We start from the raw sequence: 24,820 nt of genomic DNA on the forward strand, positions 1-24,820 counted from the left end.
CCTGGGTGTGTGTGAGGCCACCGCTAGCTAGGGGCACAGCAAGGACCTCTGTCCTCCCTGCCACTTGGTGGGCTGTCTACCACACCATGATTTGCCATTTAGGAAAAGCGATTAGGAAAAGTTTCCACTGGGATGAATGAACAAGTGCAGTCATGCACGTCCGTTTCCCGATTTGCGAGTGGAGAGCAGCGCTTAGGACACAATCACGATTCAAAGACTAAAAATAAGGCCCCCAAACTTCACTCTCTGTAGATACAGAAGTTGCTGTAAATGTATTCAAATGTGGATACAAATACTGGACTTTAATAAAAGGGCTTTTAATCTAACTCTGCCACATAAAAGTTTCATATGCATAAATTTTCTGTACACCTGAAACTAACACAACATTGTAAATCAACCATACTCCAATAGAAAATAAAAATTAAAAAAAAAGACGGGCTTCCCTGGTGGCGCAGTGGTTGAGAGTCCACCTGCCGATGCAGGCGACATGGGTTCGTGTCCCGGTCCAGGAAGATACCACATGCCGTGGAGCGGCTGGGTCCGTGAGCCATGGCCACTGAGCCTGTGTGTCCAGAGCCTATGCACCGCAACGGGAGAGGCCACAGCAGTGAGAGGCCCGCGTACCACACACACAAAAAAAGTCATCACAAGGCATGATGCCTTGGCATCATAACACTTAACGACATGAGTGAAGTACTCTCCACCCTCCATGGAAAAAGTGCCAAGAAGACAAGTGTTTGCTGAGTTTACCTTCCAGGTGACCCTGATGCTCTGGGATGAGATGGGTTCCAGGCGAACTTCCTGAGGTGGGCCGTCGGGAGCTGTAAAGACCAAAACCCACAGACCGGTTAGAGACAGGTTCCAGAGCGAATAGGAACCCACACAGTAATACGCAGGCCCAGAAGACAGGCCACAGCAGCTTTAGTGGGAAAACCAATTTTGCAGAGTCACTGCGTACAACGTTTACCTCGTGCTCACTCGCTCCTAGAAAAAATAGATGTCGTATTCTTCCTCACCTTGTCCTTGACAACTAGATGAATAAACTTCTCAAGTTAATAAACCCGTAAAACAGGAAGTTGTAAAACAATATTTCTTTGATAAAACTCTATAGTGGCTGCTGAAGACCCCTCTCCTTCCTTTGGAAGTTTTGTTTAGTGACGTGCATTGGGGCCCCTCAGGACGCTCAGAACTACTTAGGGAAGAGAGAAAAAGGCTTCTGAGTCTCTTTGATGGCTTTAGTTCTCTACACTTTCCAATGGGAAACTCTTATTAACCTGGGGCTGCAGCCACAGAGGACAGACACAGTGGAAGAGTGAAACAAAGCATGCAACTCACTCCAAACTATTTCCAGTGGTTGCAGGGGGGCCACTTACCTCCCAGGGACAGTCAACCACTAGGTACTAGGGACGTACCCTGTACTACGTACACAGCATGGAACTTAGAGAGAGGAGACATCCTTCTCCAGCAAGAGTCTGTAATCTAATCAGAACACCGGGCCGAGGACACAGAGAGGAAGATGTGGATACAACACAGTACATACTCAAGTGTCTTCGGAGAAATGGAAGCAGACAGTAACCCAGGGGTCAGCAGGGAGAGACCCCATTGGGTGATCACATATTGTCCGAAGGACAGTTTTTCAATCCCTGCTGAGCTACAAAAGGGCCATTTCTGTGGATGTGGAGATGCCAGGAGGACTGGAGATGAGAAATCAGGAATGGCGAACGGAAACCAACCTGAAGGGTTTGGAAGTGAGAGGAAGGGGAAAGAGAAGGGTCATTTTAGGGGAGATGCGAGAGCAAGGGAAACATGTTTTCTGTTTTTCAGAGAAAGAAGTTTTGAGTGACACCACAGTGCAGTTGCTAAGCTGGTGGCTGTTTGAGTCTTTCTGCCTGAGTTCAAATTCTTGCTCCCTCGCTTAGTAGCTGGGTGTTTTTTTCCAGGTTACTTCATTTTTCTGTGCCTCAGTTTCCTTCTCTGTATAATGGGACAATACAACTTATGTCAGGATTGTTATGAAAACAGTGTGCTCAGAACACATAAGCAGTAGTGATGATTTTTATTCTCACTGGGTGTTTTTACGGGGCAAGTTGGAGAAACAGCCAAAAGAAAAGTTACGCTCCAAGGGACAATGTCCCAGCAGAGAAGCGAGAGGACAGAAGCAGGAGGGGAGGTGGTGGGGAGCCTACTGGGGAGGGAAGGAAGGTGAGCGAAGACACAGGTATGCTTGCTGCTTGCACGGAGCAGGTTCAAACCTGATAGTCTCTCTTTTCACCAAAATCCTAAGGGGCAAAGTCAGGGGAGAGTAGAGGGCACCAGGAACGCAGTAGAGGCTTGCATTTTTGCAGTGGCCTGTGCAAAAGAGTGTGCCCTGCACGTGAGGGCACTGACCCACCGGCGGGGGGCATTTGACCGATGAGGATAGTGTGCGACGCAGCCAGCAGTCCGGTCCCATTGCGGGGCTCTACGAGACCACTGATGGCTGCAGGAGAAACGTCGCTGGGTGGATTGGGGATAAACAGTGACCACGGGAGAGAAGCAGCGGATGCTGGAATTGTTACTTAGTAGAGTAATAAAACCTGAGGGCTGCTCCCCCACAAGAAGGAAGAAAGGTTGGGGGGCAATGCCACAGTCGGGGCTGGTGGGACTGGGGGAGAATGGAAACATGAGGGTGCAAGAGAGGAAGCCGGATTTCCAGAAAAGACGATTCATTACATTTGAGAAGTATGAATTGTACTGAGGCGTCTGCTCAGCTGCTGGGAATGTTTACAAGAATCAGGGAGAGAGTCAGGTCAGCAGGCTGCTCCCTTCTGCCCGCCCTGCATCCGCAGTCTAGCGAAGCCCTCCCTGAAATCGACTCTCAATGTCTCTGCTCTCTGCTTTCCCTGTCTCTCTCCTCACTGGGGACATAGCCTCTGCCCCTGATACCCTGCGGCAGACCAGCATCTATGCCTGGCCCAGGTGTCAGTTTTGTTCCTAAACATTAATTCTGGTCTTCACTTTACCTCTTTTTTTTTTTTTTCTGGTACGCGGGCCTCTCACCGCTGCGGCCTCTCCCACTGCGGAGCACAGGCTCCGGACGCACAGGCTCAGCGGCCATGGCTCACGGGCCCAGCCTCTCCGCGCACGCGCGGGACGTGGACTCTTCCCGGACCAGGGGACATGGGCCCAGCTCACGCTTCAAACTTCTCGCTCCTCACACTAACTTTGCCCCTCTCTGTGTCCTGCCTTCCTCTGCAGGTGTCTGTTCTGCACACCCCACCTCCACGCACCCTATGTCCCAGCCAGGCCCAATATCTCAGGGGAACCTAGACATACCTGCCCCCGGGCAGATCGGAGCCTGTCTTTTGCCTCCATCAGTTTCCTGCCCGTACCCACAAGCCCCCGCCTCAGCCTGGGGACAGTCTTTCCCTCTTTTCCCAACAGACTTGAAGCTGTGTGGCCTCAGGAACCCAGTCCAGAGAGTCCTTGCTTTGAAGGGTGAAGCAGTGCTGGGATGCTGAAGCTCAGAGCACACTTCTCCCTCCCCAGCAGGACACAGGGTAGTTAGTTTTCTAGGGGTCCTGCAGCCTCTTGGATTTATCGATTCTCCAGGTGAAAAGGCTGGGCTAGCACTGAAGCTAATTTCTGGAACAGTAACCCAGGGACAGGCTGGCATCCCGCTAATTGTGATCATTGTTTTGCGTCTGCACCACATTTCTGCTCACAGCGTCAAGCCCTTTATGCAGGAACATTTCGATAACAGATTCAAGGAAAGCACGTGGAACAGATTTCTCTCACACACCGAGAGTTCTGTGGTCAGCGAGAAGCCTGTGGTTCATCCATTAAAATCCTTGAAAAATTATGTTGAGGTCTGACGGCTATACTGATGCTTGATTATTTTAATTTAATTATGCTAAATCACATTGAACAAGGAATCTGCTCACTAGAAATCGAAGGCACTGTTGGGGCCCCATCCATTCCACATCCTTTGGCCTTTGCTGCAGCCTTTTCAGGGGCATGGCAGGCAATAGTCACAGCCTTCATTTTCTCGTTGAGACATATTCATAATTATAAACAAAGGTACTAGGAGAGTGTTTAAAAAATGTCCTGATTCTATCAGAAAACATAAAGTGTGAACTGGGGACAGTTTGGTTTTTCAGTCTGGTCTGGTATTTTATGAAGGTCCCCGTGTAGTGATGGAGGGACAGTCCCTGACTCCAGGACAGACATGACTATTTGTAAGAACACAAAACCTTTTTTACTTAGCCTATAAATACTTCTGTGATTTGTTAGTAATTCATTGATTAGTCTGTTTGGTCTCTGAAGTGAATGCACTCAGACCTCCCCTCTCTTAAAAATAAAGTGATAGAAACTATATTAAAGACAGAGACTAAAAGAATGTAACCCATATACTCACAATGGCACGGTGCCCAATATAATTAGGAAGAGTTTCTGTTTGGGTGCTGAAATTTCTACTCTAAGTTTCTGAAACATTATAAGACAAACCCTTTAAAAATGATATTAAAAATGAGTCTGCTTCGAGAATTTTAGTGCTTTCCTTACAACTCCTGAGCAGTAATTTTTTTTCATGGATCCTCATCTCATTGCAGAAGGACAATTTCTGTAAACTTAGAATCCAAGGCAGATTGAATTCCCAATGCTGACATGATTGACGATCAACCACTAGGCCTCCATTGATTTAACTAAATTTGAAAATTGTGTTGACATTTGACATTTAAACATTTATTTAATGCTCTTGAATTGAAGCTGTACTATAAATAGAAAGCATGGTTTTTTCTTCTTTTTTTAAAGCAGAATATTTAGCATTTTTCCTGTGGGAAGAGAAGGCTAGAGGTAAGAATTAATGATGAATGTGATTTTCCCAAATACATAATTTCTGCATTTCTACAGAAGCCAAAACTATTCAGTCTGTAAAAGAATAATAAATGAAGACTATAATTTGCAGTTCCTAATTTTGTTTCTAGGCAAGGCAACTTCTACTAATTCTGTTTGGCTGAAAATACAGGGATGACAGACCCTTCCTAACTGTCAAACTTGAGACGGTCCTCTATCCTTTCCAAGCAGGGAAGGAACGCCAAGACTCAAGCTTCAACACTCCCCTCTGCCCGCAAATTATTCTCTCCGTGTATTGGTCTCCTGGCTTCGCCCAGAGGCTTGGGGCTTAGTTGCTTATGGGGCTGTGATGAGCCACCCCAGTGGGAGGCACTCCCAAACTTCTATCTGATTCCTCCTGGGGAATTTACTGAGGGCCTACCATGTGCCAGGTCCAAAATTGGGCAGAGAATGGGCAAAAATGGGCAAAAAAAGGGACTGACGGAAAACTTCATGATCTACAACCACAAGCTCGTCTCTGACAGAAGCAGTGTGGGGAATTCCCTGGCAGTCCAGTGGTTAGGACTCGGTGCTCTCATTTCCACGAGTTCAATCCCTGGATGGGGAACTAAGATCCCACAAGCCATGCAGCGCGGCCCCCCCCCCCCAAAAAAAAAGAGCCTGGGTGAACAGAATGTGCAGAATATTCTTTGCTGGGCCCAGGAGACCAAGAGAGAGTTCAGCAAAAATCAAAATAAAACCAAGAACAGTTGACCCCTAGATGGGGAAAGGATGAATTCATTTAATGATTATTTATCAAATAAATAGCTTATTCATTTAAACTGTTATTTATTTAGCATCTGTTATGTGCCAAATGCTGTTCTGGGTGTCTGGGACACAGCAGTGAACAAAACAGACGACTATTCCTGCCTTTGTGGGAGGGACCAAAACTATAGGTCCTAACCAAAATAAATCAGCACATTATATGGTATGCTGATGGTATAGAGTCTATTTTCTAAAAAGAAGAGTGTGAAGGGAGGGAGGGGACCAAGCGTGCCTGAGCAGGTGTGGGGACTGACGTTTAAATGGCGGTGGGGGTCAGGGTAAGACTCATTGAGAAGATGCAACTGAGGAAAGACCTGACAGAAGTATGCGGCGGGGGGTGGGGTGGGGGAAGGACATTCCAAACCATTCCAGAATAATTTCAGAATATTTCAGAACATGCCAGGATAGCTGGCAGGAATACACGGAGCATGCATGAGGAACAGGAAAGGGGGCAGTGGTCCATTTAGGCTTAATTTCCAGCGTCTCTAAATGGACGCTGGAGCAGAACGACTATTACAGAAGCAGGCGGTTGAAGGCTCGGGTATCGGGCAATCTTGGTTCTCGGCCGACAGACCCTGTGCAGTGGACTCTCTCCTTGAAGGGCACAGATGATGCCACATGGGGCCCCAGTGGGCCCCTCTATTCACGTGTCTATTGTGCGCCGATGCCTTTTATCCTTAAGCCCTCAGCACATCCCCTTGCCGCAGCCTCCAGCTCAGCACACAGGAAACTCTCCTTCTAGATCAGAGCTGCCACTCTGAATGTGACGAAGGATGATGCACAGCCTGCATCCCGGACCCGAAGGAAGCCCACCAGCTCCCTGTGGTAAAACCCTTCGCTAATTCTGACCTTCCGTCTCCGATGCGTCTGAAAATTCAGCAGTTATTCAACACGGAATTTTGCCCCGCGTCACTGAACATTCACGTTCTAGGGGCGGAGTCATGGGTGAGGGTCAGCTGCGGACGTCACATGAGGATCACTGTCAGAGAAACCTGGCCAGTCAGTGCTCTTCTGATCCATTAGGAGCTAATCTCCTTAATGCTTGACCTCCTTAAGCTAATCTCCTTAAGCTAATCTCCACTTTCTCTCTCGACTTCTCCTCTCTGCGGGGGCTAAGGGTTGCTGAGGTGGGTCGGGAGGTGTGCTAGACATTGATCTGTGCTCCGGGGCTATCTCCCAAGGTCAAGTGTATCAGAGGGTCTGTTAATACGTTTGTGAGTCTCACTTGGAAATAACCACACTGTTGTGCACTTGGAGCCATGCTGTTTCGCAGCATTAGCTGAGGCTGCTACATGAGTGGCGGTGATTCCTTCTTCTCTCAGCTTTGCGATGGATGACACAACAGAAATCCAAACCTGAATTCCCATCGTGGCAAGACCCAAGTTAGGGATCTGGAAACTGTTTCTGTAAAGGGACAGATCCTAAAGATTTAGGCTTGGGCTTCCCTGGTGGCTCAAGTGGTCGGGAGTCCGCCTGCCGATGCAGGGGACACGTGTTCGTGCCCCGGTCCGGGAAGATCCCACATGCCGCGGAGCGGCTGCACCCGTGAGCCATGGCCGCTGAGCCTGCGTGTCCGGAGCCTGTTGCTCCGCAACGGGAGAGGCCACAACAGTGAGAGACCCGCGTACCGCAAAAAAAAAAAAAAAAAAAAGATTTAGGCTTTGCAAGCTACATGCAGTGTCTGTGGCATATCCTTCTTCCTTTTTTTTTTTCTTTTTATAACGCAAAAACTGTCCTTAGCATGAGTGTTGTAAGTGGAATTTACATGGGTTGTAGTTTGCTGAACGCTTAACTGCAAGAAGGACGGATGCTGGTTAATTGGGACCTATGGTTTGCCTAAAGGGTAACTGCTACCTCCCCAGCTCCAGCCGCTAGCCGGGATGCCTCCCGTGGTCCTAGTTAGAGCTCCGATGGGTGCACCTTCTCTCTCCTGCCTCCCTCTTTATCCGCCTTCCAGACCTGCCCTGTTGCCTTTCTCTACTTTTCTCTCTTCATGACGCCATTCAAAATTTCAGTGTGGTTTTAATCCTCCATATATTTTCCTCACCCCCCCCCCCACACACACATACACACTGCTCATTGTGTGTATTTCTAAGACAGTCCTGTAAGGCAGGTTTAAGGACGTTTCATCCACGTATACTGAGCCGTCTCCTTGTGTCAGACACACATGAGGGGTACAAACAGGAGTGGCCCATGGCCCCTTGGAGAAATGATGGCTCAAAGGCTGTTGTCAGAAAGAATTCTACTTGGTGCACTAACATCATCATGGAGACTGGAAAAGGCACCGCACTAGGGAAGATGTTTTGCCTGCTTTCAAAGGAAGAGTACAGAAAAGTAGGTGTAGACCTTGAAGGGCTTCCAGACAGGGGCAGGTGCAACTCACACACAGAGGAGGGGCAGGAAGGGGGCTCATCGCTGATCTGGCCACAGGGAGTCCAGTGTAGCTTCAAGGTAGTGATAGGGTGGGGAAGACCCAGGCCTATACCTCACAGGCTCATTTCCTCAGCAGGTAGGCAGTGAGAGGCATCCTCAGGTGCCCTAGACTTGGGCACTGCATTACCATAAAAACGAGTGGGTCTACGGCTTCCAGAAGCTTCCATCTGGGGATTCTCACTGCTTAAACGATGACCTCATTTCTTCAGGGAAAGGGGGCAGTAAGGGCCAGAAAAAGTTCTCTCGAGGTGGCTTCGGCTCCCTAAAAGATGTGTCTTTGGGGATCCTCGCCAGGAGGTGGCAGAAACAATCTAGGCCCACCGCAGGCAGTGCTACAGAGGGTATCTTTGGTCAGGAGAGCTGCCCTCTGTTTTACGTGAGTCACACATAAAAAAATGACTTTTTGATTTCAGTCATGCAAACCTACACACCAAGACAAAGCCAAATTCTGCTTTGTGGCTTTCCTTTGCACAAGCCTGACCTTTCCTTGCATTCTCTCTTAGCTCATCTGAAGAGTAAATGACGGGCTGTGGTGCTGCCAGAAGCCAGCACCCAGGCGAAACCCCAAAGGCCAGCCCAGGGTCCAAGCAGGGGGCTCTGCATCCGTCTGTCTGCAGAGATGCCTGGAAGTGGGCTGCACAATGGTGACCAGTGACCAGGAGCGGCTGTTCACCTGGCCTCCCGGCTGGAGAGAGAAGCGCTGCCATGGCAACTGCCTGCTTCAGGGAGATCACAGAGGAAATGACAGAATAAGCAAGAGCAGCTGCATTGGTCATGGTGATGGGAAAAGCAGCACGAAATGCACCACCGGAAAAACATCGCTGCCTTGAGAAGGTTGTGGAGATGGACAGAGTCAGAAAAGTGGCTAAAAGGAAGGAGAAGGCTCAGCCCTGAGCCCAAATTTTCATTTCGGGGCAGCTTATTCTCCCTGAACCCCCAGCATGATGAAATTCCAGGAATTGGTGTGTTGTTTACATAAATATTTAAATAAGATTCTATTTTTGCAGGAGCCTAGTAACACTCATTTCCTACTTATTTCTGAGCAATGCAATGTACTTTCAGAGACTGGGATTTTGTTTTCAATTATCCAACATGTTTGCGGTGAAGAGGAGAAAGGCATCATTATGTGCATTTTGCTGATGAGAAATCATGCAGTTTCCGAGGGTTAAAAGTGGCTCGCCCTCAGACTGGAGCATAACGCTACCCTATCTCCCATCCTTGAAAACAGTTTTCAAGAACTGATGTGTTCTAGAGTTCTGCAGTTCGGGAAAAATAGTCAACGTTAACCTACTTCCTCGAGGACCATGTTGATTGTGCACAGCAAAGGGATTATATTTTTGCATTTGCTGTGATCCAGCAATCCTACTTCTTGGAATTTAACATAAAAAATAATGTTGCAAATGGGAAAAGATACATCAGAAGGATGTTCATCACAGTAGTATTTATGATAACGAAAAATTGAAGAGAAATGCAAATCAAAACTGCAGTGAGGTACCACCTCACCTCAGCCAGAATGGCCACCATCCAAAAGTCTACAAACAATAAATGCTGGAGAGAGTGTGGAGAAAAGGGAACCCTCCTACAGTGTTGGTGGGAATGTAAACTGGTACAGCTACTATGGAGAACAATATGGAGGTTCCTCAAAATAACTAAAAATAGAGCTACCATATGATCCAGCAATCCCACTCCTGGGAATATATCTGGAAAAGATGAAAACTGTAATTCGAAAAGATACACCCCGATGTTCATAGCAGCACTATTCACAATAGCCAAGACATGGAACCAACCTAAATGTCCATCAACAGATGAATGGATAAAAAAGATGTGGTACATGTGCACAATGGAATATTACTCAGCCACAGAAAAGAATGAAATAATGCCATTTGCAGCAACTTGGATGGACCTAGAGATTATCATACTAAGTGAAGTAAGTCAGACAGAGACAAATATGATATGATATCACTTACACGTGAAATCTAAGAAATGATACACATGAATTTATTTACAAAACAGGAACAGACACGCAGACATAGAAAACAAACATGGTTACCAAAAAGGAAAGAGGGGGAGAGATAAATTAGGAGTTTGGGATTAACAGATACATACTACTATATGTAAAACAGATAAGCAATAAGGACCTACTGTATAGCACAGGGGACTATTCTCAATATCTTGTCATAAATTATAATGGAAAAGAATCTGAAAGAGAATATGTATATATATATATATATATATATACACACACACACACACACACACACACACACACACATATGTATAACTGAATCACTTTGCTGTACACCTGAAACTAACACAACATTGTACATCAACTATACTTCAATTAAAAAATAAATAACCGACATACCTAAAAACGTGGGGTTTGCTAAAGAAATGGTGGAAGGTAGAATTACATATTGTAGGAAAGTCCTCAAGAGATACAGAAGACTGACATCTATGCGAAGTGCCATTAATGAAGGTAACAGAGAAGCAGGTGGTGGGAAGGGAGTCAAGAACAACCCCCGTTGAAAGATGCAGTGACCTCTTGTGGAAGCTTAGACATTTGGGGGTGATCCCCCTACTCTTGGTGATTTTGGAGCTAGGGGTCTGAGACCAAGCTTCCACCTTCCCTGCAGCAGTAGGGACTAGCTGGTTAGCTCTGACTGGAGGCAGGAAAAGAAAAGCTAGGTTTGGGGCTGGACACTCTTTTGCCCCCAAAGGATGAGCCAGGCCATGGTTCCTGACCTTTCCTTCCCCAGAGAAGCCCTAGGGCAGCTTGCATCCTCCTGTCCTGCCAGGAGACGGGTTGGCAGGCAGCGTGCACTGACACTCCCTAACTGCTCAGTCCTCTGCGAACAGGTTATTGCCACCCCCGGCAACCACGAGTGAACCTCCCTGTTGAAGGGTGTGTGTCCCTGTGTGTCCGTGTGTGCATGTGTGGGTGAGCATGCACGCGTGCGTGTGTGATGAATAATTTAGTGTGTGATATCAACATATTCATAGGTAGCGCCAGGTGGTAGGATTGTGTGAGCTGTTCTGTCTTCAAAGAGCCTATCTCTACCTTCCATGCCTTCAACACAATAAGAAATACTTTGTAATAGGAAAAAAGCACGATACTCTTGATGACAGAGATAGTGACATTTCTAGTCAGTCAAATAACCTGTGCCTCCGTCTCCCCCCTCCCCACCCAGAGAATATTCTTGCCATTTCCTAGTTAAGGGATCCCCCGTCCCCTGACTGCACAGCCACCTGAGCAAGACACAGGCTCACGGCTCTCCTGCCCATCTGGATTCCACGCAACCAGACAAAGGGATTGTAAGAACAGCGTGGTTCTTTAAATCTCACCAGCTTGTTAGCCTCATAGGGCTTTCTTTTAAATCTTAGGTGTGAGAACCTTGACCTAGGTCCTGTTTGAAGAGCACTGCCTTCAAAGTAGGCGGCAGAGAGCCGTCTGTGTTTTTGATGGGGCGCAGAGCTATGGAGAGCAGTCATCAAAACTGTGATCCTGCATTAACCACCTGAGTCCTGCGGGCCAGCTCCCAGCCCCTGGGCCCCCGCCGGTCAGACATACCTGCCTCATCCGCGGTGATGGACAGCTCGTTGCTGGGCTCACTCTTGCCAATCCGGTTCTTGGCGTACATTCGGATGCTGTAGGTGGAGGAAGGGTGGATGTCAATGATGGTGGCCGAGTTCAGCTGAGGGGAAACATCTTTGGTTCTCTGAGCAGAATCCCAGGAGTCTTTGGGGTTTTGTTTTTCAAAAAAGAAGAGATAGAGATGTGAGTTTTTTCCCTCTGCCTTTGAAAGTTCCCAAGTAGGAATTTAAAAAAAAAAAAAAAACAAAACAAAAAAAGGAAGAAGAAAAGAAAAAAAAGTGATAACTCAAAGTGAATTCTTAATGCAATGCTGCCCATGTTCCCACAGGCTGGCTGTCAAAGGGGGTGTGACACCACACACCCGTTACCCACACTGAGGGGGATGGAGGCTGTGGGCAGCTGGGCCCAGGGAGTTTTGTCCAAGGCAACACAACAGACCTCCTGGCAGAAATCGCAGAGGAAAATAGAAGTGGGGGGAGCTCATGCCAGTAAAGTGAAAAACAGCTACTTTCAAGCACTCATTGTACAAGATAATAAAAGAAAGCACAGTTGGGACAACCTTCCACCCAAAAGAAAAAAAAAAAATCTCTGGTTCTAAAAGGTATTTGAAAGCCAGCAAAGCATTTAGCCACATCAGACCCCTTGTTCTCCAAAAGGAGAGTGGTAAAAAACACATAAAAATACATAAAAACTCATCTCACTCACTCTCCAGCATGAATACTGGTTATCAAACGTACTTCTCAATTCTAATTTTTGAAATCATTTTGTCTCCAATCCTTTATTGTAGGAATTATTTTTCAACCACAGCTAATTTGAAAGGCAGCATATGCCTCATAGAGTTACCATTAAATCCATGACAGGGGTGCACCTGCTGGCTTTAGAGCTTCAACCCATGATGAGCACGTCAACAAGTGTTTCTTATTTCAGAAAGAGTTTGGGCAGGTGCTGCTCAGGGGTGGGGGTCAAGAGATGATGTTGGGTGTGGAAGAACCAAGATGCCCCTGAGATGGTGGCAGAGAGGATGCTTGTATACTCTCACCCTCCCACCCCACCCTAGGATCCCCTTGCACTTGCTCCCTTGTGCTCATCACACTTGTAAGAATTTCACTGAGAGTCTGTGCTCCCTCTTGGATTCTAAGTCCCATAAGGGCATGGTCCACGCTGGCCCTGTTCACTGCTGCAACCCCAGTGCTCACACAGAGCTCGACAAATAATAAACGCATGTTTCATAGATGAATAAATAAATGGCAAACATACAGACCTCTGGGCCTTCGGAATGACCCCACTCCCTTTCCACATTAATGATGACCATGGAAGTTCAGAGGGGCTGCTCTGTTCAAAGGTCATCATAAGGGCAAGAGGTTGTCTGGACTTGCAGAAGGAATACGTAGCTTCAAGTATGACTTTGAGTGCTCTCACGTAACAGGGAATGGAGCCTAATGGAAACTAACAACTAATAATCCAACTAAAAGCAAAAGTACCATTTGAGTCCAGATGACTGAAGATGGAAGAAAGTGACATAAAAAGAGAAGATTCTGCGGAATAACGAACGGTGGAAGAACAGAAGGATAGGATTCAATAGAGGACACATGACAGGAGGAAAGTCCATACCAATGGAATCTCGTATAAATAGGAGTCTTGTCCCACAAAGAGAAAGCCAGGCCTTCTGGAGAAGACGCTTGAGACAACAGAGAGGAACCCCAGGCACTGCAAGATGCAGAGACAGTTGCTCACCAGCCCCAGGAGGAACCTGCCACTTGCAGGCGTTGACGGTCCTGCCCAGGCCATTATGGAGGCTTCTGCAACTGACTGAGCTATGAAGACATGCCATCCTCCCCAAGGGCGTGTCTGAGACGTGGCTGAGAGCCTGCAGAGAGGTAGTGATGGCTACCGCCCACCTCATCCTCTTGCCAAAGAAGTCGTGTGAATAGCCTGTGGGGAGTGACCAAGGCAGGGGTCTCAGGCAGGAAGTGAGTGGTCCTTGGAGAACAGGCTCTGTTTTCAGCTTCTTTTCTTGCAATGGTTAGACTTTGAAAGAAAAAGATGATGCCCATGATCACGACTCATGACTAAAGGGTAGATTGTTTGGCTAAAGATGAAAAGGTTGAGAAAGAGAAAGAATGGGTTATCCCAAAGTGTTTAAAAGTAACTGAATGAAGAAGAAGAAAGTCTAGTTAAATCTCCAAACACACTCTAGCAAGTGATATGGCATCAAAAGAAGAATACAAACAGGGCACTGGCTACCCAGGAGAAGAGCCTGGAAAGGGACTAAAAAATGCTACATCTGATCTCAGATGCTGATGTGCAAATGGGCAGGTCACGGATTAGGAAGGAAATGTGCTTGAGAATACAACACCGGGCATTAGAAACAGTCCCAGCGAGATCCTGACACTTGGGAAAATGAAACTGCAGATTGAGATACGAATAAAACTAGCAAGAATATACCGTAGGTGAAATAAAGAAACTTCTTAGGAGGAGGAAGTCACAAGCAGAAAGGCAACGCCTGGACATCCGAGAGCCGGAGGGTGCAAGCACGGACGGGGAGAGCAGGGCGAGGAATAAGATGGCTGTGAGGACTGACTACAGGTCTCCTTACCCAGTGAAGGAAGGGGGGGGGGTGGTTTCTAGACACAGCGAGCACATGTAGCATTGAGGAAGGTTTATAAGTCACACGAAGAAGATCGTTTACTGGGCGTCTTTACCGCGGTGTGGGCTGGGTTAAAGGGACTCGCAGGGGATGCTGAGGTTCCTGGCACCTAGTAAGAGTGGTGAGCATCTCCCTATCGGGGCCAGGAGGGCCAAAGGAGAGGAACAGAGTTTCTGGGGGTGTAGACAGGGCTGAAACCTCAGAATAGGGCCCCTGATGGAAGCTGTGCACACAGAACAGTGATTCCGCAGGAATCTTCTGAATTGTCCTCTGTGTCTGCCACTGGGCCCCCCAACTGGGAGTCAGAGGGAAGGGTAATCTGAACTGTGAGCCACGGAGCTCAGCCTTGGGGAGAAGAGCAGACACTGGGTTTGTGGCGGAAGTCAAGGCAGCGGTCGGAGAAAAGCCAGCAGCAGGGGGAACTCAGGCACTGGCGTAGCATCTGCTCTCTGGGCGCTGCTCTAGGCATTTTACAAAGGTGACTTCTGCAGTTCCCAAATCTGTGGGTACATCAGAAACGCCTCAGTGCTTTCTGACAACTGTGCTTTCAGACACACGCAATCAGAATCTCTGGGGGGTGGTGCCCCCAAATCCGTGCTTTAAAAAACCTCTCTCTCTGGGTCATTCTGATGCATAGCTAGCGTTTGGACAGACTGCTTTATTCGACTGGGTTCTTACAACATTCTGGCGAAGTAGCGGTTTTTAGTTTCATTGTGAAGGTCAAGAAACTCAGACCCTGTTATCGAGCTGGTGAGAAGTGGGGCTGGGATTTGACCTCACCCGTGTTTTCCCCAAGTTCTAGGCCATCTTCCCGCAGCACATAACCTTCACATAGTCTCTGCAGGATGCCTGATGGATGAGACTGGATTTCAATTTTCCAGGTATCCGCCGGAAGTCTCATGTGCTTAGATGAAAACCTCTGACAAACTTTTAACTTGGCTTCCTGGCAAGGAGGATCAATGCAGAGAGCTGGGTCAAGTGCAAGGGAGGGGAACTTTGCCAAGAATTATTGTAAGTCCTCTGCATTTGTAGGAGCTAAGGGTGGGAGAGCTGTGCACGGTCAGATTCGTCCCTTGGTTTAGAGAGGAGATGTCAGAAGCATCTGATGAAAAAGTAGGTAGGATTCCATGATGTGCCCTGGAGAGATCAGTGGTGAAAAGGATGAGGAAGCTCAGAGTGGCCTCCCTGCCTCTGAAATCCCAATCATCCCCCATGGGAAGAACTGGGGGAGCCCCCAGGAGCGGTGTGGTTGTACTGGGTGCTCGCTGGTGATCCCAGCTTGGGCGTCAGACACCCCGAGTCAGGAGGATGGCAGATTGTCAAGGACAAATGTAAGAGGGTGAACTTGATCTTCAGAAGGGTCGTTAGAGGCCTGAAAGAGTGAGGGTGGCCCAAAGTTTGAGAGACAAAATTATACAAAAGAAGTGCAGTGAAGAGGCAGCTCAGAGAAGGACGAGACCTGTGGTGTTGGGCAAGAGAAGGGAGGCATCGGGACCCAGGGGAAGCTGCTTCTGCTTCTTGTTCTCTACGGAGAAGAAACCTTGGTGAAATGGGGAAGGGGGCCTGAGAGAGGAGAAGGGAGGTGTGCAAAGGAGCTAGGCCCGGTCAGTGAGGCCCTGGGGAGAAGGACAGAGGCAGCCCAGAGGGGACGTGGGGACAGGCGGCCTGCCTTCCAAGAGGGGAAGGAAGTAGACGCACCAGACAGCTTCGGCCAGCCGTGCACAGGGGACAAGGTGCTGGAAGGGGATGGAAAGGGGTTCTTGGTGTCCATCTGGAGGAGAAGCGGTGGCCACTAGGATCCTAGTATGTGGCAGACAAAGCAACCCGTGGGATTGGGGCTCCATGGAGAAAGTTGAACATTCCAAATGAGGGAGGCGAAGGCTCCTTTGTGTCTGTGCCTGGTCAGATGACACCAGGGCTGTTGTCACGGGGCCTGATCAGAGCAAGTGGGCCAGGAGATGGTCCCTGGAGATACAAGCAACGGAACTTGGGCTGTTTTGTCTTTCTTGGCAAATGGAAAATTAAAGAGCATCATCTGTTTTCATATCCTGGAAGGGATGTCATTTGCCAAAAAGGCTTAGGCAGTGGGAAGAGGGCCATTGGCTTCAGGTGCAAGAAATGTAAGAATGTCTAATAGTCCTGGCCAGCCTGAGGCAGAATCGTGCTTTCTCGGGCTGGTGAGTTTCCATTGCTGGGGTTGGTCAAGCATAGCCTGAAGGATCGAAGGATCGCTTGCAGGGACCCACTTTGCTAGGAATGTGGTCATACATTGTGTTCTTAGCAAATTAACAAAAAAGTGGAAGAAAGCATCTTTTAGGGGGATGATTTCATTGCCGAAAACTCAGGTTGAGAGTCAACCAGTCAAAAAATGTTTCTTACAAGTCTAATGTGTGTGCTGGTCACTGTAGGTGATGCAAGGACATAGCACAGGGTTCCTCAGATGTAGTACCTACCCTGAGGGGTCACTAGATGCCTCAGGGGGACAACTACTCAGCACAGGAGACAGCTATTAAATAAACAGTCACAAGCTCACCAAATGTTCCAAGGCATACAGGGTGCTCTATGAGTAGAGAAAGTGCGTGCCATAAACTGGGTAGTCAGGGAAGCCTTCCTGGAGGAGGTGACATTTAAGCTGTGACTTGAAGGATCAGTTTCTATGTAATCTGCCTATAAATTGCACTCACTTAAATTATGGCTGTACTGTTTATATACCCAAAACTTATTGAGGAAGCAACTAACACATGAAAATGCTAACACTTTTCCTACAGCAGTGACTGTGATTCCTGCCTGCTACTGATCGCTCCTTCCCCCCAGGCCTTTCAAACTGAAAGTGATGGAGGTCCTGGTGCAGGCCTCAGGCCATGGCTACCTGTCCATGGTCTTTTCCCCAAGGACCCCCGTGGTGCTCATTCTGACCCTCAGACTGCTGGGTTCCAGAACTGCAAGAATGCCTTAGCCATGAGCTTGGCTGTGTGTGTCTGTGTGTGTGTGTGTGTCTGTGTGTGTGTGTGTGGAGTAGAAGGATGGAAATGTATCCCTTGATTCTGACCATCCCCAGCCTCACAGATAAGGAGCTTTCCTGCTTTAATTATGTACAGTCCCATCAGCTTACGCATTTGAAAATGCTGTTGGCTATAAACATAATTCTTAGGTTTGGACTGCACGTAAATTAAATGCCACAAGTATTACTGAGCACGTCTTATGTAGCAGGCACTGTGCTAGGTTCTGGGGAAGCACTGAATCAGAGTCCCTGCCTTTGGGAAACTTACAGGAGACGTGGGAGACACTGAGGATCCTGAATGGGTAGCAAGTAGTTAAACAAACACAGATGGTCCTAGAGGCCTTTTACGTGTAAGCATTTTGGTGCACGCTGGAGTAATACTAAAAACTGCATTTATTACACATTTGCTATGTGCCAGACGGTGAGTTGTAAATGCATTCCCTTCTCAATGAGAATTCACCAAATATCTGTGAAGTGCTGACACATGTTAGGCCTGTGCTAGGTCCAGGGGAACTGGGCAGGGCTCAGCACACCCCAAAGAGCTCCCAGTCTGGTAGGGCTGACATGTTAATAATCATCAATCACAGCTGTCTGACCCCATTCCCCAACTAGGTCACACTGTGCAGTGCCAGGGCTTAGAACTTCACATATTTTTTGATGGACCAGGTAAACCCACAATGTCCTAAAAATGTCAGTTCTCCGTTAAGCTAATAAACAAATTTAATGTGATCTCATTAACAATAACAAAAACATGCTTTTATGGAGCTAAACGTGTTGATCCTAAAGTTATATATGGAAAACAAAGAAAACACTGGAAAGGAAAAGTTACAAGGGTGGACTAGCCTTATTAGATATTAAGACATAAAGCCTCTGTGATTAAAATGGTCTGGTACTGGTGCATTAATAGATAAACCAATGGAGTAGAATAGAAAGTCCAGAAATAGACTCAAGTACATATGGAAAGTTAGTATGTGGTAGAGGTGGCATCTGAAATCACTGGGCAAAGGTGGACCTTTTAATAAATGATGTTGGGGCAACAGAAGACCCATTTTGGAAAAGATAAAACTAGATCCATCTCTCCCAGCATACGGAAGAGTAAACTCCAAATGGTTTGGAGATCTAAATCTTGAAAAGAGAGGGAAAGAAACAACATGAAGTACTAGAAGAAAAGAGGCTGAATTATTTTATGGCCAGAGGTAGAGAACAACTTTTCTAACTTAACTCAAAACCCAGATGTAATAAAAGAAAATATTGATAAATTTGAAAAACAAATACAGAGTTAAATACGTGATCACGCATGATGACACCTGCCAGGAAAGGAAGGGGAGAGACTGTAGGAGCACATGAGAGGGAGGTCTGGCCTTGAATGTGGACCAGGGATGAGTCCCTGTGGAGGTAACACAAGAAGTGGCATCTAAGTATCAGGTGGGAGTAACCATAGTAACTGTGTGGTCCAGGAACGGGAGGGCAGCCTTTGAGGGACCCTTGTCGCAGTGATGCTGTGGGAGCCCACCTCACAGAGGAGGATGGTTTGGAGTGGGTACAGCTGGTAAGAGACAGGGCCACAGCTGAGCTAGGACAGGCTAGGCTGCAAACCCCTTTGGGGAGCCACTGGACCGTCACCACTGGACTGTCACCGGCACCTGGAAATGACTGATGCCCTGAAGACAGGGAGGCACCGAGCTGCTCCCCTGAGAGACTGCGTGGGCACTAGCTCCCAGACGCACAGTCCTTCGGTCAGTGCCCAGCCAGAGAGGCTGGTGGGGTCTGTCCCTCCCTCTGAGGACTCTGCAGAGTGTCCGCATCATGCACGTCTGTGTTTCTGCTGAGTTCTCATTGTTGCCATCAGTTTCCAGGCTGTTCTCCAAGAGAACATGCTGGTCTCACCTAAGAAGCACTTCCTTTACTTCAAGACCTGGATCTCAGAACCTCTCAATCTTGGGTTCCATCCTGACCTTATTTGCTTAGAACGAAGGCAACGCCTCCTCTCTTCCTTTGACCCTGGGCAAGCCCGTTGGTCCTGATTCCTGAAAGATCCCTGCTGGGACCAACACTGCCCTCAGCTTGCTCAAGGGGCATCCTTCACCTCCACCTGCAGTGGACCTGCCACATTTCCAGGGGACAGTGTGACTGCAGTTGCTGTGCTCCTCTCAGGAGGCTTCCTCGGGTCCCATGTAAGCATCACCTCACTTCCAGGTCTCTGGCTGCGGCTCAGGGGACCAAGCCAAGCCATTTCACCTCCTCCGACATCTTTTTTTTACGCATTTCCAGCCCGTGACTTATCACCAGCCTCAAGCACTATTGCTGCAACCTCTAGTCTTGGTTGATACAAGTTGTTTTCATCACCATGAATTGCTTTCCTTAAGCCCCACCCCTTAGGCTTTTTCTGGACTTGCTTCCTACTCCCGTCTCACACATTCTCCTGCTCTGCCCCTTGCCCACTCGTACTGAAACATTTCCTCCCTCCTGACCTGCCTTTCCAGCTGCCTCCAGCTTAATTTTTTACTCCAGCATCAGCTCCAAAGATACTAAGTGGGTCACGACAGGGTGCTCTGAAGTAACGCACGGTGCCTGGAGAGTGAGAAGCAAGGCCACTTTCCTGGCCTCTGCGGTTCTGTCAACCCTTCACGTGCTGATGCTGCTAGAATTCCTCATCTCTTTTGTGTCAAAGTCCAGACCAGGAGCCACAGCGGTGGTACCCTACCCTCGGCCTGATGGGTCCTAATGTTCCAAGTGACCTTGTCGTTGTCACTTTAAGGCGATCAACAGGCAGGCCTGTCGTGGTCCTGACAGCTGTGGGTCTGTTTCATGTCCGAGCTCCCTGCGGGCTGGCCACTTGCTGGCGCAGAGGAAGCACAGGAGTGCTGGCCTACAATCGGGCCCCTGGTCTGTCCCTGCACATCCAGGAGGGCCCTGCAGGGTCAGAGCCCATCTGGAGAAGACGTGGCCCTCTGCGCAAACCACCACCACTCGGCTCAGCCCACAGACACTGAACACAGCTGGTACTCAGGGATTCGGACATGAGGGAAGCAAAGGGAAGCCAGGGAGGTAGAAAAAATAATGACAGGGGCCAGGTCGGGTCGGCAGCAGCCCATGAGGCCATCGGTGGCGACAGTGCCAAAGTGGCCACAGGGAGCAATCACATAGAGAAAAGAGGCAGGGCTGACCCAATGAAGCCATCTCGACAGAAAACCACTCCCACCACAGGAAACGTGGGTGTACTTCGTACAAGGAAAGAGACAAACTGGTAAAAAGAGCCCCCTCTGAGTTTCCAAGAGTCCAGGTTCTTCTTACAGGTAAAATCCATTAAAAAGGCAAAAAATAAAAGGGCTTTCTGAAGTGGAAATGAAGTCGGAGGAAATCAAGGACTTACCTGATTTATTTTTGCATTCAATGTCATAGCCCGTGATGGGGCTGTTTCCATCAAATCCCATGGTCCACCTGAGGGTGATTGTACGTGCCTTCACATCTTTGATCTCAATTTCAGGAGGGTCTGGAGGCTCTGTGCAGTCAACAGGAAACCCGGGATCAGTTCAGATATTGTTCAGACACAGACGCTAGTGGAAAAGCTGAGGGTGACTCACAAAAGCTTTGTCAGCATTTGACATGGGCAGACGATTATTTTACCTGGAAGTATTTTTTTCCCCAATCCCTTTTGAGGATGGAAAATTTTCACTTATCAAATCTGCCAGTTTTCACAGCACTTGTAAAGCTGGACCAAACATGGAAGATTTCAGTGTCACTCTTCTGGTCTGGCTTGGGATCTATTAACTCAAAAACTAGTTTGGCCCCAGATATTAAACTTTCATTCGGATCATCTAGTATAAGGATCCCTAAAATTGAGCAAGAAAGGCACACTATCAGGGCTGCCCAGTCGTCCAAACCCAATTCCTTTACGAACTTTGTTCCCTGTGTTTTGGGGCTGCATCTTGACATAATCATCAGATCTGCAAAATGGTGCTTTTAGCACCAACTTTGTACAGATTCAAAATTTTCCGAGGACTTGGAAGTGTGACACGTCAAGCTGAGGCCACACGGGTTCCCAAGCCTGGGCACACACTTACTGTCCTGAAACAGCCGTGTTTCTCCCCCTAGGCTCTGTCCATCCTACCTTGCACTGTGAGCTGAATTATTCCACGGTCCTCCCCATAAGAATTGATAGCGTGACAGGAGAAGAAGCCAGAATCTTCTCTTACCGTTGGCAAAATCTACGCGTAAAGCAGAGAGAAATCCGTCTTACCCAGTAGAACGGAGCGAGGGAACAACTCAAGGGCTTTTGGCTGTAAAAATCTTCTCTCCACTCTCACCCTCCTCCCAGCCCCAAGCACACACGTATACACACTCACACACACACACACAGGGACACACAATTCTGAGAGCAAATTATTTCAGCACAATTGTAAATGTGCAGATGGATAGAGGCAATGTAGACGATCCACGTCAGCTGCCAGCTTGTGAAATTGGATGTGTAATTTATGTAGGATGCACGGTCAGGTTGATATATATTCCCCATATACTTTTTTTTTTTTTTTTTAATCTCATAGTGGATTTTTAAAGCATTCAAAGCAGCCCTGCCTGAAAAAACAGATCTATAAACACCGCAATAAAGGTTTGGTCTCCCAGGACTCCAGGATTGGACCCTGGGAGTGAATCAATATTAGCGTTTCAAACACAGGACTTTTTCTTTCCGTGTGTGTCCTACGGCATCGTTTCTCCCCCATATTAAAAGAATCACCCAGCTAACTGCCAATGGTGCTAAAAGTTCTAAGAGACTGCAGTACTTTTTTATGTTGGGTTTTTCCCCAAGAAGCAAAATATTTTCCTTATAATATTTTTTGTCCAAGAACCCATCTAATTTTTCTTTTTACAGGAAGTTAAAACATGTGCGTAACATACGCTGTCATTCCGCCAGGATTAACTGTCATTCTCTCTTTCTTTTTATTATTACAGTTGGGTTCCCTGCCATGTTCCCAATAATTTTACTCATAACAATTTCACGTATGATAAGGCACTATTTTGGCAGGCTACTCAGCGATCCCATTACGGGAAGGGGGAGAGACAGTGCTTCGTAGATGTTTCAAAAGCTGATTTGCTATTGGCTACCCACATGCACCGACGTATGTGAAAAGACAGGCTTATTCTGCCCATGAAGGTAGCTTCTCATCTGCCATGTTTGTCATGTTTTACCTGCAGAGTGGAAATCACCTCCTCTCCCAGCTCCTTGACGGACACCAGATAGCGGGCCATTTCGGGGTTAATGATTCTGTCCTCCTTCTCCCAGCGGACTATGATAGGCTTCTCGCCATGGGCCATGCAGCTCATTTCCTTCTTCTGACCCTGAGTGGCCAGGGTGGTGTTTGGATAGGACGTAATCATCGCAGGAACTGAAAACCCAAAAACGACACAACTTACTCGGCAAAGCAGGGTTCTCGGCTTCCCCCACCTTAACACACAGCTCAGTTTCTTTTTTGCTTTCTGGCTGCACTGCGTGGCTTGTGGGATCTTAGTTCCCTGACCAGGGAGCATGGAACCCGGGCCCCCGGCAGTGGAAGCGCAGAATCCTAACCACTGGATCTCCAGAGATTTCCCGAGGAGGTGTTTCTTTGAAATAAAATGCATTCAGGAAACTGCTGAGCAAGAATCGTGATCAAGATGCTTGGAAGGCGGCAGAAAAATGAAACTGGACTAAATGAGCCCTAAGCAGAAATTGCCCTGTGGTTTCAGACTCGTGTGGTGTTGCTCTCTTCCAATCCCTGTGGATGGCAGACCCACATCCCCTAGAACACACAAGACAATGACGTGACTTGCTTATTGGATGGGAAAGGGGGCTTCCATTGAGAATTACACTCCTTCTGTAATCTCCTACATTTCTAACTCTCCTTGTCAGCTATGGGAACGAAACCTTGCTAGTCAACTGAGATGGAGCCCTGGCTGTTGCTAACCAATCCCTGACGTGACCTCTCGACATCCCATCCCACGGCTGGCACAAACTTTTACAGTCACGTGGAAACCTTGGACCTATCCTTCTCTCATCGTTTATAGCAGGGAATCTCATCCCGATGCATTGAGAGAACAGGAACGTTTATTTGTGAAACTTGTCCAGTTCCCTCTCTCCACCTCAAAATCCATCTATAGACTCCCATCCTGGGCAATATACCAGGAGACATGAGGCCCCAGGCCCATGCCACAGACCACCTAGAAATGCTGGACAGTGTATAACAGACACCTTTTAAATGCATACTAAGTTTATAAGAAAGTGAGAGAAAACCCAGGAGCCAGAAGGACGTTGAAAGGCCCCAGGTATCACAGTGCTGGTGCTTTGACTGCCTGTGAGGCAGGTGATAAAAGGGAAACCTCCATGCAGAGCTCCTCAAAGGGCTCTATCCTAGGAGCAAGACAATCACCAAAAAACCGTCAATACATAGGACCGCACGAAGGCAAAGGGAGAAGCAAACTGCCTTGGCTTGTGTTGCGAATGAAGAAAAACCATCTCCCTTGAGAATTTGTAGATGGTCTGACTCTACATAGGCTTGGAGTCAAATTCCTGCTAAAGGATTGAAGTGATGGTGACCCCAGTTTGGTAATGGGCCTGAGGAATCCAGCAAAAGCAAACAAAAACACACTCCAGAAGGACGGGTCCTTTATCCAGGCCCATTGAGATTCTCCCAGATAAACCTTCTCTAAACATGAACTCACAAAACAAAAATATAAAACACATGAGGAAACAATCTACTCTCGTTGAGAATCAGCGCCCACCGAAGACTTCAGGTGCTAGAATTACCAGACACAGAGCATGAAATAACCATACACTAAACATTAAAGGTATTTTTAAAACATGAGAGAACAACAAGATGTTATCAAAAACAACCAGGAAGATTTAAAAAGAAGTAAAACAAAGTTACATTTTTCGCCTGTTTTTTAACCTCATTTTCCCAATCATGGAAAGAAAGACCCTCCCTAATTTATAAGGTCAAGCTCACACTATGCTCCTTATATCCCACCTCGGAGCCTTCCAGTGCCCCATCCCTGGGCACTTGACCACAGAAACACTGGGCCTTCTCCTGAGACTGGCACATACTGGGGCATGTCTTCCCCAAGGCCGGTCGGGAGGGTTTGAGACAAACAAGCCAGAGATCTACCAGCTTTGTAGCCTAAAACCCCATGGAAGACCCTGCACTGTGACGTTTCTCTACAGTCAGTGGGTGTGTGGCAGAGATAACAGGATGTGCAGTGGGCAGATTCGGAACCTAGGAAAAGACGCACTGTGAGTCCCATATTTTAAAGAAAGCCGCTTACAGCCATGGTGAGATTCCTCTTCCTGCGTATCTGAGAATTGGCAGAACTGGCTCTACCATCCCTAACCTTTGATCCTCATCCTCTCTTCCTCTGGCCTATTTAAGAAAATTTTTTATTTTATTAACAACTTCTCTGAGGTATAATTAACACACCACACAATTCTCCTGCTCTAAGTGTACGAGTGAGTGGTTTTAGTATTGTCTTCGTGTCCTAG

General features: G+C 47.6%; 1 protein-coding gene across 1 annotated transcript in view; it reads right to left on the reverse strand.

Moving 5' to 3' along the window:
- Positions 1-24,820, reverse strand: part of DSCAM (DS cell adhesion molecule) — a gene marked incomplete at its 5' end in the record, with an annotated part of 740,232 nt that overhangs the window by 130,421 nt on the left and 584,991 nt on the right. Inside the window, 5 exons of the mRNA XM_065875917.1 lie at positions 751-821; positions 11,639-11,806; positions 20,684-20,812; positions 21,422-21,518; positions 22,498-22,694. Of these exons, the coding sequence (XP_065731989.1) occupies positions 751-821; positions 11,639-11,806; positions 20,684-20,812; positions 21,422-21,518; positions 22,498-22,694 (662 nt within the window). The remainder of the gene's footprint in view (positions 1-750; positions 822-11,638; positions 11,807-20,683; positions 20,813-21,421; positions 21,519-22,497; positions 22,695-24,820) is intronic.

Source organism: Phocoena phocoena, chromosome 4 (assembly GCF_963924675.1).
Source record: "Phocoena phocoena chromosome 4, mPhoPho1.1, whole genome shotgun sequence".
In the NCBI taxonomy this organism is placed as follows: Eukaryota; Metazoa; Chordata; class Mammalia; order Artiodactyla; family Phocoenidae; genus Phocoena; species Phocoena phocoena.